Here is a 15,732-nt window from a genome sequence, read left to right as displayed (position 1 = left end):
TCACCTACTCCTTGGCAACTCGACTCGCGCCAAAAGTCCATCTTTCGACCTTATCACCTCGATACTCGCCTCCGATCGCAATCTCGTTGGGAAGTGCTAAAACACGGCCCTCATATATACGACCGCGTCCGTTACCTGGCTTCTCAGCCGCCGTCGATCTACCCGAATTCAATAGTCTGACTGCCGACGATACCGCCTCGATCACCACGATACATCCCACAAACCACCAAAGCATGACACGATGGATCCCCCCGACCCCTTGCCGCTCCGAATAACGAGGAGCGCCTCCTCTTCCTCGTCACTCCATTTCAAACCGCGCGACAGAAAACTTCACCTCTTAGTGGCCGCCAATGGGCCCCGCGACATATCATGGGCACAAGCTCTCGTTGTCCGTCTCTCCAAGAGTTCGGCCATTGAAATGCGCGCCATCGTCGACGATGCCGTGCCCCGCCTTAGCCAGACTGTCATCACCATGCAGAACCGATCCATGACATTACCGCTGTGTCCGTCGCGTGCCGGCTCCGAAGCAGACGTTGACGATATCGAGTTCTACCGCCAGCAGGCATTCGAGCTGGTCGAGTGGGCTGATCTCTTGGTTCTCGCCCCGATTGACGCCGACAACATTGCCAAGATGATGGTGGGGATCGCCGATACTTTCCTTCTTGAGGTCCTTCGCGGCTGGGACACGACAAAAAAGGTGCTCCTCGTCCCTGGAATGAGCACGCACATGTGGGAGAATCCGGTCACTAAAAGGCAGTTGAACAAAATCAACAGCAAATGGCCTTGGATACGAGCTATGCCACCTATCCTTTGGCACTACGACAGCTCGCATAAACACCCTAAGCGAATTGTCAACTGGAACGGCTTTAATGATGTGTTGGGCATCATCAAAAATCAAGCGGACCTGCTGGGCCTGGGTCGGGATGTGGACGTCGTCACCCACCTGGGCTACCTCGCCTCAGGTGACCCGCGAGTGTACTCCAATTTACCGCCTGAGATCTGGACTATCATTCTCGACTTTGCCGATGACTGGGAGTTAGCGCAGGCCTTGGGGATTTTCACCAACATACCCATGCCATATCCCTGGAAGCTGCAACCCAGGAACCCCAATGATCCCCTAAAGGTCTACGAGCACGAGTTGGAGTGGATTGTACTTACAGGGGACTCAACCTCTATCTGCAAAAAGCTGCTTCAGTCACCGCCTACCTTCCACGAACTCCCGGCACTGGTCATCAAACTTCTTATCCGCTTCTCACTCATCGAAGTCCTAACCTGGATGGAAGCCAACCGTCCTGATCTCTTCCAGGCTTTTGACGGCAAGGTCCTCGCGACCAAGGCTTCCGCATACTTTGGACGACCCGACGTCCTCGACTACTGGAAGGAGAGCCGAAACTTCCGTGGCCGCCACCAACAGTGCTACGACGCCGAAGTCCTCGATGGCGCGTCCAAGAACGGCTATATACAGATTCTAGACTGGTGGTGGCGTCGCTCTGGCTTACCGCTTCGCTTCACCGAGGCTGCTCTCGAGCAGGCCAGTGGAAAGGGTCATCTTCTCGTGCTTGAATGGTGGCGTGATGCTGCTGCCCAGGACGAGAACATTGTGCTCAGGCCTGGGAAGTCATTGCTGTGGGCAGCCCAGCATGGCCAGGTTGACGTCATACGTTGGTGGGTGGCCTCTGGCATTCCCGTTGCCAATGGAGATGGTGTAGCAAAGATTGCTTCACGGTGGGGCCAGGTCGGTGTTCTTGAACTTTGGAGGAAGCTCAAGGGCGACGACAAGCTTGCTTTCGATGGCGAAGTCCTCGTTCAACCTACAATCCACCAGCACATTGGAGTCTTGGAGTGGTGGCGCAAATTTGCATATGGCGAGCTTGAAGGAATGGAAGGACGGAAACACCGCGTCGAATACCGAACCTGCGATATCGAAGAGGCGTTAGAGGACAGCATCGGCGATCAAGAGCCGGTACGGAAGTGGTGGGCTGGTAACGGGCTCAACCTGAGCATTCGTAATCTGGAGTGGATGAGGCCAAGGTATCTGTAGGACTATCATGACACATTTACGGGCGTGGGCAGCATTGCTTGGATAGCACTACACATGGCGCCTGGACGTTTCTAGCATCAACATGGGCTCGAAAAAGTTTGGCGTTAACGGGGATTCTCTAGGCGTTAGGGAGCGATACATGGTTAAGGAATATGATTCAAATTATAGACTTATTCTCTTGATATTTATTGACACACTCGCGTTACAAATTTGTCGTTCTTACTCCTGGTATGTACTACCTACAGCTGATTTTCAGATCACTAGCGGCGCTGCAACGAGGAGGCCCGCAACCAAGACGGAGCCGTCAAGATATCGTCCCAAGAACGCTGCAGCCTGGGCTGACGTCGATGTCGGTGCCGCGCTTGTCGTGGTTGTCCCCGACCTCGTTGTCGACGACGAAGATCTTGACGACGATGATGTCGGTCCATCATCACCGCCATCAAGTGTCTGCGTGGGCTGAGGGAAATCTCTCAGAGACGTCGTCCCCGCTTCGCTACCAGGTATCGTTGCGAGCAAACTGGACGTCGCGCTGGTATCATCACCACCTCCTCCTCCGCCGCCGCCGCCGCCACCTTCACCGTTGGGGTTTCGACATTTCTTGTCCCCGACACAGGTCAAGCCGGCATTGCAGAAGTATGTCTCGCAGCAAACCTCCCCGGACGGCATACATCCCACGCCACAGGGTGTCTGGCCAGCCGCACACTGGCTTCCTCCTCCACCACCGCCGCCGCCGCCGCCGCTGCTACCCTTATTGCACTTCTTATTTCCCATACACGTCTCTCCGGCGTCGCAGTAGTAGGTGTCGCAGCAGACTTGACCAGCCGGCATACATCCCGTACCGCAAGGAGTCTCGCCCGCCGAACACTGACTTCCGCCGCCAGATCCGCCGCCCTTGTCGCACTTCTTGTTCCCGAGACATTTCTCGCCAGCGTCGCAGAAGTATGTATCACAGCAGACTTGACCGGCCGGCATACATCCCGATCCGCAAGGAGTCTGACCAGCTGCACATTGGCTTCCACCTCCTCCACCACCTCCTCCACCGCTATTACACCGTTTATCGCCCACACAAGTGTTTCCAGCAGGACAGTAATACGTCTGACAACAAGTCTGTCCCGAAGGCATACACCCAGTTCCACACAGCGTCTCGCCAGCTCCGCACGAAGTGCCTCCACCACCGCCGCCGCCTCCTTTATTGCACTGCTTGTTGCCCACACAGGTCTCCCCGGCAGGGCAGTAGTACGTCTGACAACACGTTTGTCCAGAAGGCATACACCCAGTCCCACACAACGTCTGCCCGTTCCCACAAGAACTACCTCCTGCCCCGCCTCCGCTGCCGCCAGAACAGAACCCATCACCAGTACACGTCTTCCCGGCATCGCAGTACCCTCCATTCGAACAACATACCGTGCCAGAGGGAATACATAGCCCATTGCAAAGCACTTTGCCAGCAGAACATCCTTGCGGCGGACCGGAACACGTCTTGCCGACTTGGCAGCAGCCGCCTGAGGTGCAGTACTTGCCCACCTCGCAATACCCGCCCGACCCCGTGCCGCAGCATGATCCGGTGACGGGGATACAGCCGCTGTCGCAGGATTTCTGGCCAATGGCGCACGAAGCCGCGGCCGCGGCGCCGAGGTTGAGGATCGGGATTGTGGAGCCGGTGCCGGGGAAGAGATATGTTTGGGTCGAGAGGGAGGTTGAGCCGTCGAAGTTTTGGGGTTCGTCGGCGTGGGTTAGAAACGGGAGGAGAAGAGAGGTGAGGGATAAGAGGAGGTGTTTGGAGAGCATGATTGGTTGTTTGTGGGTGTGACTCGTGAGCTCTTTGATTTGTTTGTTTTAAAAAAGACGATATTGTATTGAGGTAGCATTCGCCTGAAGCTCAAAGGCTCTGAGGGGCGAGAGACACGAGACTGTTGGGCAACTCCAGAGACTTACGTTGTGGTATATGTAGTTCTTGGCCAGACTCAAGTCAAGAAGAAAGACTGGCTTTGTAGGGCGGGCGTCTTCGACTTTGACATCTCCGCGGGTTTCTATCGAGTCCTGCGCAGGAGTAGCCACTGACACTAAGCCGTTGATCAGGCTGAGAGCATAGGCAACCGTACCATGTAGGATTGCAGAGCTGAATACCAAAGCTTCCAACCCCGGACCTTGCTCATCGCTCGCTAGCTCCCTGGTCGAGGCTTACCCGACGTCCATCTCTATTTCTTGGGTGCTTGTTTGCGGTCAAAGTCACACGGACACGGAGCGCGGGCGGAGGTGGCATAAACAATACGACGGGCGTTTACCTTGTTGCCAAGTCCTTTAATCCCTTGATTGACAAGGCGATTGTTTCTTGGCAAGGCGGGTTGCTTGTACTCTGTACAAGAATTGGAGTCTTTGGTGGCTCTTTGGACGTGGACATAAAGGGGTCTGGGGGTACTGGATGGTGGAAGGGGATAGGGCGGATTAGAGAGGTAGACTCGTTGAGATGGTGGGTGAGCCTTATGGGGATGAGCTAGACATGCAGGGTTTAATCACGCTTGTTAGATTTTAAGATGTTTCTTTTCTGCATGGCAACATGGTTTAATGAGAGGGTCGTGAGAGGCGTCTCGTGTTCAGATAAGCAGCTTGAGTCGTCCATACACAGAAGGGAGAGTAAGGACACCTACGAGGGCGGCAACGGGGTGGATCGCTCCGTTGTAGATCACTGTACGGGCTGTGGTTGGCCGGTTGTTCAAAGAAGTGATCCAAACTTCACGTAGATCACCGAGATATTGGTATCTACAACCTTACATCGTAGATCAACGATCCTGCCTGATTTCTACCAGAAGTAGATTGCCCAACTGACATCATCTGCCACCAAACGGCATGACTCCGAGTCCGAGTCCGCCTGTCCACCCCGTCCCCCGCATTCCTGTCAGCCTGGGCTAGCGAGCTCAGCTCGTTCAACCTTGTTTCTCTAGCTTCTCTAGCTTATCATCTCCTGCGAGTAAGCGAAGTGAAGCTCTCAAGCTAATGCCGATTCAAGGTCCAGATCGTCGACACGTCTCAAATGCTTACTTTGACTCGGGCACGAGATGCCCCGCTTAGAAGTTGGAACTAGGTACACGATAGGCAAAGACAAATGAACAACGCTATCAAGCGTGCAAGCGTACATGCACAGTACTACATAGTACAGACACTTGAAGCGGCACAGCCTTTTACACGCCAACAGGGCAAGATCCTGTCAGACCTTTTTTCTTGCGCCCTAACGGCGACTGGCGCGGTGCGGCTGAGTCAAATTTGACGACTTTGACGAATGGAGTTGAGGGGACCCCCAAGAGAGGCGTTCGCTAGTCTCTGTTGGACCCTGGTGTGAGTTGTGTTGTGGCTTGAAGTTGCTTTTGAGTTGGCGGCTTGGCATTCCTGGAGCATCGCTTGCGGGTTTTTGCGAGGTTGGGGTCAGGCAGGCTGTGAGAATGGAACGTTCGAATTATTGCCCGTCAATCGGCTAGATAGGCTCAGTATCCCTTTCACCTCTGACAAGATTATCAATCAACGCAAGAAAACCGTGGAATCACCCTTCGGAATGAGTACAGGTATTTTCCCTATGCGTTGACATCGTGGTGGTGTCATCGGACGCTGAGAAATCCCGCAGTGTATGGGATTCCGGCTGGACGGGATTCACGCCGTCTGACAGATCTGGATGGTAAAGACAAAGGGCGCTGGTTTTTTGGTGAGGCCACTTTCCATCATGACACAGATACACTCCGGTATTGTAACACGATTTGTCTTGGGTCCCGAGGCTTGACGTCCCGCAGAAGCGGTGGACAGCGATGCTGCAAGTCGAGGGAGACGCGCTGACATAAGTGGCGTTTACCATCTGACAAGGTCTCCAACAAAAAGACACAATGTGCAAAGCCAAAAGTTTCCACTTTTCCAGTGACCAAAATGCACGGGATTTGCTGTTCAAAAGTGCAAATCACAACCCAAATTCTTAACAAGATCAACAGCCAAAAAAAAAAACGCTAGCAAAGCAAAAGACATCGACGTTGGCCTGATTCGAACAGACGCTCCCGAAGGAACAAGATTTCTAGTCTTGCGCATTAGACCACTCTGCCACAACGCCGGAGTGTGGAGGAACCCGCTTTGAGACGGGGTTGCTGAGATTGGACTTGCCCTCCTTGATGATCCTAAGCGAGACGTTACCTATGCGCATGCCTGAACACCTGCTTGCTTGAGATGTACGTGTTGACTGTGTTGTCCCTAACTCACAGAGCTTGAGGTGCTGAAAATGAGCACTTGGAGCAGATATTCTCATAGCATGTGCCAACCAATGCTGTGCATCCCAGGACACCTGATTATCTAGTTCAGAATGTCTCCGGGTCTTGATACATGTATAATAGTTTACTTCTCAACTTCCTCTAATCCAAGGCCTCCCATAGCTTCAAGGTGTACGAGTGAGATGTCACATCAGAAGACAAGCTCAATCCCGTGCCCTAGAAGCTAGAAGCATCTGTTGCTCCATTAGCCAAGTTGAACATCTCGAGCAGCAAGCGAACGCGAACTTGCCGAATGTCCGGCGCCAAGGTTGTCAAGAGCCTCAGGAACTCTGCCGTTGCTGGCGGCACCAAAAAAATGTGCAAGATGACACGAGGTCTGAGGCTGCCCCTGACCCTGGGTCGATCAGACGAACGGGGTCACCCAGATTTTTGGGGAGGGGAAGTCCAACCGGCGGGGCTGCATGGAGCATTTGGGGTCTGAAATTTTAAACGCTAAACCCATGGCAATTCCGATTGCTGGCTGTCGTCCGTTCTTATTCTGAACACATCCTGGCGCGAGGTTCGGAAACTTGATGTAATCAGGAACAGTACAGTAGTCTTTATGAGCTGTGGATAACTCCGCTTGTTCTTGCTATTTTTAACCTTATTCTTACGTTTACTCACTCTCAGGCGAGTGTCTCCGTCTTTCGTTGACTGGAGCCATCCGCATGAGATACCTAGCGCAGATCCGAGATCACATTCAGACATTGAGCAACTCCTGTTTGCCAAGGCCTGATATGGTGTTGAAAGCCAAGCCTCGCTGTCGCTACTTCTTGCCATCAAGATTTCCCGCAAAGGTAGTCAATATGATGCCAAGTACAAACAATACCGAGCAAACTTCTCGGTGGTCTCGTTTTCGTCAGGCCCAACCATATCGCCGGGTTCAAGACGAAGACAAGTCGACCCGATGCCAAATGCTTGGCACTGAATGATGTCCCTTTCGAACGGCTGGGCGGAAAACTATACAAGAGACGATCTTGGCGGGGTAAAAGTCCATATCGCCCGGTAAAGAAATAAAGCTCCAAGTCAACGATGTCACTCGATACGACGGTAAAACTCCTTGGATTTCGAATGCGAGCCTAGCAAGTCGTCTCACGGCTCATTATCTCTCGTTTGACGAGCTGCCAAGCTTGTCTTCGCCGACGTAGCCGTGCCTGCATGCAGGAATACTGCTAGAGCCTCTACGGTTCTCTACCAATTTACGAAGTTCTCTCTCGAAATAGATCTTGTTGTAAGTTATGGCGTTGTCGAGGCTAGTGATGGCGAGGAGATCGGATTCCTCTTTTCGTGAGACTATTTCCGCCTTGCGTCCATGAAACGGCCAAAATATGGGGCTCCACACCGGCCTCATTGGCTGCACATCACGGATGATGCGCGACCAGGCCTTACCCCAGACAAACCGAAACGACTTGCCTGTCAGACACCTTGACTTGTAGTGCGTCGCTAAATCCTGCCAAACAACCTCGACATATTAATAGAACAGTCCGGGTCTGATTGCTAAAATCAGCCTTCTGAGAGGTCAACCACGATGCGTCCGATAGTCATCTGTTATGTGATGGAAGTTTGGACAGGTGCTAATCTTGGCTCAAACATGGCCTCATCAACTCCTCCTGTACGCCTCAATGAGACGAAGCTGTCACAACATGACGGCGTCTTGGCTAAGACTTACCTGGTGGACTGCGGACAATTAGAATATATAAAGTAGTTGGAATATCTATCTAAGTCAGTTTCGAGTAGATAGTCTTCAGCCTCCAACGCGTCTTCCCCTTTGAGTTTATCTATCCAATTCGGTCGTGCGCTGGTTCGCCGGCATATCGTAATCACTCAATTCGATACAGAGCCTGATACCACGATACCATCATGTCGTCACAATTTCTCCTGCCCCTGAGGCTGCTTAGCCCTACCTTTTTCTATTTGATCCTTCTCTTCTGTTCCATCGCCATCCTCATTGAGGCTGAAGATCCAACCTCTTCGCCGGCTCAGCAAAGCGCTCCATTCGTAGACCAGGCCACAGGCCTGGCTATGGAACGTTTCTTCGGCGCCCGCACCTCCTTCGCCTTTGCGATGGCTTTGCCGGAAACAACTTCCTCATCCTTCATCGGTCAGCTGTCTTTCCCGCTTGTCAACGGCGCAGGGTGGGGCGCGATGGGTTTGACTGGTGACATGGAAGGAAACTTCTTCCTCGCTGCATGGCCGGATGGCCAGGGTGGTGTTATGGCTACCTTCCGTCAGGGCACCAATGAGGACAACCCGCCCGAAGTCAGGGGCAACTTCGCCGTCCGGCCCATTGCTGAGGGTGTCTCTGTCAACACGACCTCTTTGACGTATACCTTTCTCTGCGAAAACTGTCTTGATGCGACACTGGGGCTCGGACCGGAAGCTACGAGTGCAAACGCCGTTATGGGATGGGCTCTGTCGGAGAAGGCGGTAAGAAATCCCGGAAATCCTGGAGCGACTTTGGGGTTCCACGAGCGAGGATTTGGTCCTTTTACTGCTCGTCTCGGAAACGCAAAGTCTGCGCAGTTTGATGCGGTGGCGGCTACTGCTGGACAACCAGTTGCTGGATCGAGTCGGGCGGTTGCGGTGACCCCGAATGCGTTCCGCGAGGGGGAGGGCGGGGACGATGATAAAGGAAAAGGGGGTGGAAAGGATGGAGATGATGATGATGACGACGACTAGGCTTCTGAATACATTGATAACACTTGATGGTCTGAATATGAATGGAATAGTGTTCGTTCTTCGTTGACCTCTGCCACCTCGCCGATACAATACAACAGTCCTGCCTAGCTCCTGCAAAATTCTGGCCATTTCTGGGACGCTTCCGGATCTGCGCAAGCTTGGACCAAGTCAAGCGCGTACTGCTTTTGTGATAGCACATATTGTTTGTAGGACAAATTGTAGGCCTTGATGGCGTATGCAGTTCCGATCGTCCCAAAGGCAATGCCCAGTATAGTCAGGATAGCAACCAGGAGTGCTGTCCAGAACGTGGAAAACTCTAGGAAATTTCGCCCCTCCTTGTCCAGACGGAGTTGCTGGGTCCCTCGAGGTGGCTTATTGTACTCCTCCAGTAACCTCTGAATGCCTGGCTTCCAGTATGAAAAGTCGTCGAGCTCAGCCTTCCTTGTACGGCCACAGCGCCCCAGTCTCCAGAAATTCTTCTTCTCTCTTTTCAGTAGTTTCATGGTTCCAGTGTCTTCGTATGGAAACAGAAGAACTAGAGTATCAAGTGTTTCTTCGAGCAGGCTTTGAGGTACAGGGCAATCTTTCGAATATTCCAAATGGTTCCAGAGACACACAATATGTTCGTACAACATCACGCTTCTTTGGCCCAACTTTTCTTCAATTTGCAAGTGTTCAGCTAGGTTGGAAGTCCAACGAATGGAAAAATTGTATCGTTCGCAGAGCACCGTAATGTTGAAAGTGGATGGAATATCACCCCGTTTCAACTCGGCAGGCCGATCGGCAAGAGTGACTGCAAAGTAACTGTCGATCACTTGGCGAAGGGTCTTGGTTTCTTCCCAGGCCAATTGTACTGGCTTAGGATAGATTTGACCGAGGGGCAAAGTATCGAAATTGATGGTAAGCCAAAGTCTGGCAACAAGATCTAGACTTCTGGAAACTTCATTTCCAAGCTTTTCGGATGGTACCTCTGTCATGCCATTCGTGTTTTTGGCTGTGTTCTCCCTGGGGGGAATGACTTTTGTAGGCCCCGTTGAGCGAAGATCGAGTACCTCGCTGATTCGGACTTTTGTTTCCAGTACGTTTTGCACCACCACATCAATGTACTGCGGGACATAATCAGGCAGACTTTCTGTATGATGAAGTGGTGCCCGGTGGATTTTGGACGTTTCTTTGTCGAGGAAATTGAGGAAGCACTTGTAATCTTCGAGGTGACAATCTGAGGTAGGTAGTTGGGGCCATAGCCGCTGGAGAATCCACATGTGGGCCTTTGGAGATATTCCGCTTTGCTCGAATGCCTTCATAGCTCTTTCTTAGGCCGATCTAACTCATGGGATGAGCGAATTTGTTTTCGGTGAATGGTTCGTTGTCGCCGACGCGGCTTGCTGAGATGATCTTGGCAGTCGAATTATGATAAATGGGCGTCGATGCAAATTAAGGGATCTATTGAGCTACTTAAATATTTTGCCATGCGCGTGTCGTCTGTCACACCCAATCACAGCAAGCACTCTCGGAGCAATTGACGCTGATGTCTGAGGATCACCCTGTCTCACCACACTCCATTTGACTGGACAGAGGACCGCATATGCACATGCAGCTTCCAGTAGCCACCAAGTCAGGCTCAAATCAACAGTCCTAGAGTATTCCTTGTCATACATCTGCGTAAATTAGAGCATGATTCATATGACCTAGGTCATGGAGTCTGCCTTGGTGTTGAGTCTACCCGGAACAGGCCGGGGTGCAACGTTGCTGTGGCCTTCCCAGGGGCTAAGCAATTCTGACTTTTGCACATCCAATCTCTTCAAGTAGGTTTCACCAGCAACTTCCTGGCGGAAAGCCTGTCACCATAGAGACTTTCGAAATCCCAACTCAACGAGAATGATGAAGGCAGTGGTTAGTCTCCAGCAACCGCCACTGCCATCAGCAGGTTCGGCAATTGGCCAAAGATCACCGGCCCCAGACCCCTCTCAACCTAGGGAAAAGCCTACCATGAGTCTTGCTGAAAAAGTACAAAATTGGTTTCGCCAACTGAGGACGTGGGCACCATCGGGTTCACACGTCGAAGTTCATGAGGATCCGCACTCACATATTTCATCCGAGGCCCTGCAACAGAATTCAACAGGGAACTTATCAACTGCATCCCCAGATTCTCCGTCTCAAAAGCCTACTGTAGAGTCCGACCAGATCGCCTCCACCGACACCTCTACCAGTATACCAGGTCATCCAGGGATCTTGGTCCATACAGATGATGGTAGAGCTCCAGGTTATCTCCTACCCGGGCCCGAGGGGTTTCTTCTCTCAATGAAGCCGGACCATTGGATGTCCCCCGAATCAACTAATTGCAGGGATCCTATGTTTGGGGAGGCAACTAAAGCCCTATTGAGGTTGAAGCCAGACATCCTGACTCAAGAAGTTCTACGCTTACGCAAGATAATCGATCTACAATTGCGTATGAGAGCAGTTTCGACACCCGTGGACAATTGTTACAAGCTTCAGCCATGTATACGAATCGCTTGCGGGGACAAAAAAACAGTCAAAAGGGTCGAACGGCAACTGAAAAAGACTTCGTGGCTTAGTACCGAGCAGCTCTCTCGAGTCCCTATTTTGGTTGACTTTGACTCATTGCTGGCGGCTACCTACCTCTCCGCTCCATCTACTGAGGCCAAGAAAACTGCTGCACATTCGAAATCCGCAAGTCACCTTTCATTCAAGGTTTCACCTCCTATATGTGATTCGTCAGCATTTGGCCTCAATCTCTGCGCAAGCTCATCCAGAGAGAGGGAGGAGCGGCACCGGCTCTCTCACATCGGCGGTCTCATCATCATAGAAAGCGGATATAGCGAGCCTCAGAGCGAGACCGTCGCATTTGTCACAACCGCACATGGACTCATGGAATTACTGCACGATGTCCACGATGTAGACGAAGCCAGCGCATCTTCTCAATCATCCAACCCTACGAGATTGGAGGAGGAATACGGCAATATTCAAGAGGACAAGAGCCTTGAAAGAAAGGGGGGAGACATCAATTTCAACGATGATAGGGACGATCAAATTGTTAATCCTACTTTCAAGGACATACACCGAGATTACTTGCAACAACTTTCGCTACAAATTGGTTCTTGGACTGTAGTCGAGCCTATTTTCCCGGTACAATTTGCAGAAACTCTATGGTTTGGTCCATCGCCAAACAACGGAGAGAGTGACGGTTCTGCAATCAGTGACGAAATCGAGCTTCTGAATGCCGATGATGCTATGACGTGCAGTGCCGACTTTGCCCTTTTCGGTAGAGAGCAATTCGAAAGCATGCACAATCATTACTATGCCATGGACAGCCCGGAGAGAGGAATATACGTCGAATCGTCAATTGAGAACGACAGGCTACTGGAAGGTGATGCGAGATTAATTCTGGATCCAAAATCGCCCATGTCGTGTCATTTGCTGAAGGGTGTCTTTCCCGTCTACATCGGCAAAGCCACCTTTCAAACAAGAAGGATCGTCATCGACAAGCCTCTTGGTAAGTATTCGGATGGTTGCGTAGTGTTCCAAAGCTTAGCTGACCAACCTTTTGTAGCCCAAGGAGCTTCCGGTAGCTGGGTCGTGAGGGACGGCGATTTTTGCGGTTCCGTTATCATGGTTTCCAGGTCAGAGCCTACAGCGCTCATTATGAGTGCAGAAAATCTATTTGATAGCATTCAACGAACCTCATCGCCACCCATCACCGTGAGAGTTGCCTCGGTGTTAGACTTGGAGATTAGCCGTATGCGCCCATGGACCGAAAACTGGGCTGTGAGCCAGCGTGTCAAAAACCACCACCCGAGGAAGGATTCTCCTAATCAAATGTGCCTCAACCCACAGTTTTCTATGGGAAAGCAGCGAAGAGGTATCAAAGATCGTGTCGTCAACGAACCTGCTAAGCCTCCTACACAAACTATTCTGCTTGGGCCAGAAGCTGAGGGAGAACACGGCATGGGGCTGATCTCCTTCTCTCGATATTGTCTCAAACATTCACGTGGGTCAACAATGTCTATCTTTAATGGAAACGAGTGGTCAAGTTCTAAGTCTGAAAGACCTCATGGTGTCGATGTCATCAAGCTTGAGTGGTACTACTATGTACCGGTTATCTTTTCTAACTGGGGATCGACCAATGCGAAAGAAACAACAGCTAAGGGAGGTTGAGAGCCGCAGAATTGCTAAAGTCGATATCCACATCTTTTTAGTGACTAGGTGCTGTAGGCGTGAAAACTTGACTGGATTTGGAAAACGCCTTTTCATTGCCGAAATCTCCTTGCAGCGGGATAAATTATACTTCAACATTGCATCTGCTCTGTTGTGTGACACCTATGATCAATAGAATTAAATCACAGGGTCTACTGTCAGAAGATCTCAACTTGGACATCATTATCAATGGGCGTGCCCCTGAGTCCCTAGTGTGTTGCTGAAAGTATTGCAACATTCCGGCGCAGCCAGATATGCGACTGAAGTACTCCGTAGATAAATCGTTTGCTGAACCAAAGCTTTTTTTTTCGGAGTGGGGTTCTGTGTAATTATGAAGCTGTTGCAGGCCCATGGGTCAGGTATGAACATAGGGGTTCGACCAATTTAAACAAGGCCGATGAACCTGGGGCTTTGGAGGTCTGGGAGAATTGGTCTTGCTGGTGGAGTTAGTCTCGGGCTTTTGTAATAATGCGAAGAAGCCTGCGACACCAGCGTATCCCACCGGGAGGTAACTGCGGCGGAGCTCCGCTACGACTCGTAACCCTGATCTACAGATCCTCTCGCATCTCAAAGAAGTTGATGAAACTGCCGTCCGCGGCAGTCAGTCGATGCATGGGTAACTTGCGGCAACTAGTTGTGACCCAAGCCCGCTTAGTCACCGACATATTGTCAATTCCTGCCACATCATGGAGCTATTTGAGAGCACTGACAGATATGATTGTGTTGGACATTCGTGGAGTATAAAGCTCCAGATTTGAGACCTTACCCTAGTCAAACTTCCCCGTAGCTTTCTGGACCTATTCTGAAATAAGTTCCCATTGCCAAAATGCCCGACTGCGGTTCAATTGTGGACGGGGTCGTGCGGTACCCTCCGTCTGGGATCAACGTTCTCATTGTTGGCGCAGGCCTGGGAGGCTTGCAGGCAGCCGTCGAGTGTTGGAGGAAGGGCCATGAGGTTCAAATACTTGAGAAGGGGGAGGCGATCTCCGAGGCCGGTACGTATTCATTTCAAGACTTCCTTTCCCCTGAAGTTCAACTGATGTGCGCCGCCTAGGCGATGTTATCAGACTCGGACCTAACAGCTATGCCACCTTGAAGGAGTATCCCAAAATGATACAGGAATGGGACCAATTCGCCTTTGACCCCGAGGCGTGTTTCTGTCACCGTGATGGGCAATTTGCCGTACCGAAGGCTGAAGTCGAGCATCACCTCCCGGGAGTTGCCACACATGTGATATGGCCCATCCGAGCAAAGCCCATTGTCGGCCGACGAGATCTCGCCATGATGTTCCTTGGTCAATGCAAGCGACTAGGAATTCCTGTAACATATGGTGTAGACATCACCCAATACTCAGAAGATGGGGAGGGAACCGCGACCGCCCACGCCGAAGATGGCCGCAGCTTCACTGGCAATGTTGTGATAGCGGCAGATGGCATCGGTTCCAAGAGCTGCAGTGTGACCCTGGGCAAGCCTGTTCGCGCAGTGAGCACGGGTTACTGTGCTGATCGTGTCATGTACTCAACCGACCACATCAAAGATACCCCTGCTCTGCAGAAAGCGATTGCCGAACTCCAACGACCTCAGCTCCGCATGTATACCGCGTAAGGGTTTTGCTCAACTCGGGACTCGAACAAAAGACTTCGCTGACAGATTAATAGTCCTGACATGTACATTATCTTCCTCTTGTCAAAGACACACATTTTCCTCGGTATTACGCACAAGGTATGTGCTGTCCGCAGCTTGTCGTCTTCTATCACGAACTAACATGAGAAACATAGGACGATGGAACATCTGTCGAATCCTGGTCGTCGACTGTGACTCCCGAGCAAACGGCGAACGTTCTGCCCGACAAGGAGGGCTGGGACCCAGTTCTCATGGAAGCGATTCACAGCACCCCACCAAACACTGTTGTGCGATGGAAGTTATGTTGCCGGAACCCACAACCAAAGTGGCACTCCGACGGTGGTCACATCATTCAGCTTGGTGACGCAGCCCACAGCTTTATCCCATCATCTGGAAACGGGGCATCTATGGCCCTTGAGGACGCCATGTCGCTTCCTGAATGCCTAAGACTGGGAGGCAAGGATCGCATAGCTCTTGCCGTTCGCGCTCACCAGCTTCTCAGGTAAGTCGGCAAGCGGTTTCATTGTACACGGCCTCATTTCTAATCAATCCATCCTAGATATGAGCGTACTTCGCTTTTGCAACACAACGGTTTCGTCAATAGGCGTCAGGTCCATCGCGATATGAACGAGATTCTCAAGGATGAAAGGCAGCCCATGCTCCTCGGGAAATGGGTCTGGACTCACCATGCCGAAAAATACGCCACAGAGAACTTCGAAGAGGCGTGTTCGGCAGTCGCGTTTGACAAGCCATTCAGAAATACCAACTTGCCCGTGGGTCATGAGATCCAACCCTGGAGTATCGAAGACGAGGAAGAAAAGGAGAAATCTGGTATCTTTGTCGAGGATTTAAAGAATACCGGCGACTGGGGTTTGTCGTGAGGTACGCGAAATC

The 15,732-nt window shown here is 51.6% G+C and overlaps 6 protein-coding genes and 1 non-coding gene across 7 annotated transcripts; 4 read left to right on the top strand and 3 right to left on the bottom strand.

Moving 5' to 3' along the window:
- Nucleotides 1–241: 241 nt before the first annotated feature.
- On the top strand, nucleotides 242–2,041 carry BDP55DRAFT_698210 (flavoprotein; the record flags this gene model as incomplete). Its single annotated transcript, XM_060577764.1, has 1 exon — nucleotides 242–2,041. The coding sequence occupies one exon, from the start codon at nucleotides 242–244 to the stop codon at nucleotides 2,039–2,041; it is 1,800 nt and encodes a 599-aa protein (XP_060423416.1).
- A 168-nt stretch (nucleotides 2,042–2,209) lies between these two features.
- BDP55DRAFT_681802 (uncharacterized protein) lies at nucleotides 2,210–2,845 on the bottom strand. Its single transcript, XM_060576226.1, has one exon. It carries the CDS (start codon nucleotides 2,810–2,812, stop codon nucleotides 2,294–2,296), a length of 519 nt encoding a protein of 172 aa, XP_060423415.1. The 5' UTR covers nucleotides 2,813–2,845; the 3' UTR covers nucleotides 2,210–2,293.
- Nucleotides 2,846–6,046: 3,201 nt separating this feature from the next.
- BDP55DRAFT_t315 lies at nucleotides 6,047–6,128 on the bottom strand. The gene has a single exon. It is a non-coding gene; the product is annotated as a tRNA-Ser (tRNA).
- Nucleotides 6,129–8,181: 2,053 nt separating this feature from the next.
- Nucleotides 8,182–9,000, top strand: BDP55DRAFT_564619 (uncharacterized protein; the record flags this gene model as incomplete). Its single annotated transcript, XM_060570347.1, has 1 exon — nucleotides 8,182–9,000. The coding sequence occupies one exon, from the start codon at nucleotides 8,182–8,184 to the stop codon at nucleotides 8,998–9,000; it is 819 nt and encodes a 272-aa protein (XP_060423414.1).
- Nucleotides 9,001–9,188: 188 nt separating this feature from the next.
- BDP55DRAFT_507677 (uncharacterized protein) lies at nucleotides 9,189–9,941 on the bottom strand (the record flags this gene model as incomplete). Its single annotated transcript, XM_060567683.1, has 1 exon — nucleotides 9,189–9,941. A coding segment is annotated over one exon (753 nt), but the record flags the coding sequence as incomplete, so codon positions are not given.
- A 729-nt stretch (nucleotides 9,942–10,670) lies between these two features.
- Nucleotides 10,671–13,421, top strand: BDP55DRAFT_681796 (uncharacterized protein). Its single transcript, XM_060576225.1, has 2 exons — nucleotides 10,671–12,514; nucleotides 12,572–13,421. The coding sequence occupies exons 1-2, from the start codon at nucleotides 10,879–10,881 to the stop codon at nucleotides 13,174–13,176; spliced, it is 2,241 nt and encodes a 746-aa protein (XP_060423412.1). The 5' UTR covers nucleotides 10,671–10,878; the 3' UTR covers nucleotides 13,177–13,421.
- Nucleotides 13,422–14,325: 904 nt separating this feature from the next.
- Nucleotides 14,326–15,719, top strand: BDP55DRAFT_698208 (putative monooxygenase; the record flags this gene model as incomplete). The annotated part of the gene is made up of 4 exons (XM_060577763.1): nucleotides 14,326–14,816; nucleotides 14,874–14,937; nucleotides 14,994–15,340; nucleotides 15,398–15,719. The coding sequence occupies 4 exons, from the start codon at nucleotides 14,326–14,328 to the stop codon at nucleotides 15,717–15,719; spliced, it is 1,224 nt and encodes a 407-aa protein (XP_060423411.1).
- Between the last annotated feature and the right edge of the window lie 13 nt (nucleotides 15,720–15,732).

Source organism: Colletotrichum godetiae (assembly GCF_030913485.1).
Source record: "Colletotrichum godetiae strain CBS 193.32 chromosome Unknown BDP55scaffold_70, whole genome shotgun sequence".
Classification (NCBI taxonomy): Eukaryota; Fungi; Ascomycota; class Sordariomycetes; order Glomerellales; family Glomerellaceae; genus Colletotrichum; species Colletotrichum godetiae.
This window is presented reverse-complemented; position numbering and strand designations above follow the sequence as displayed.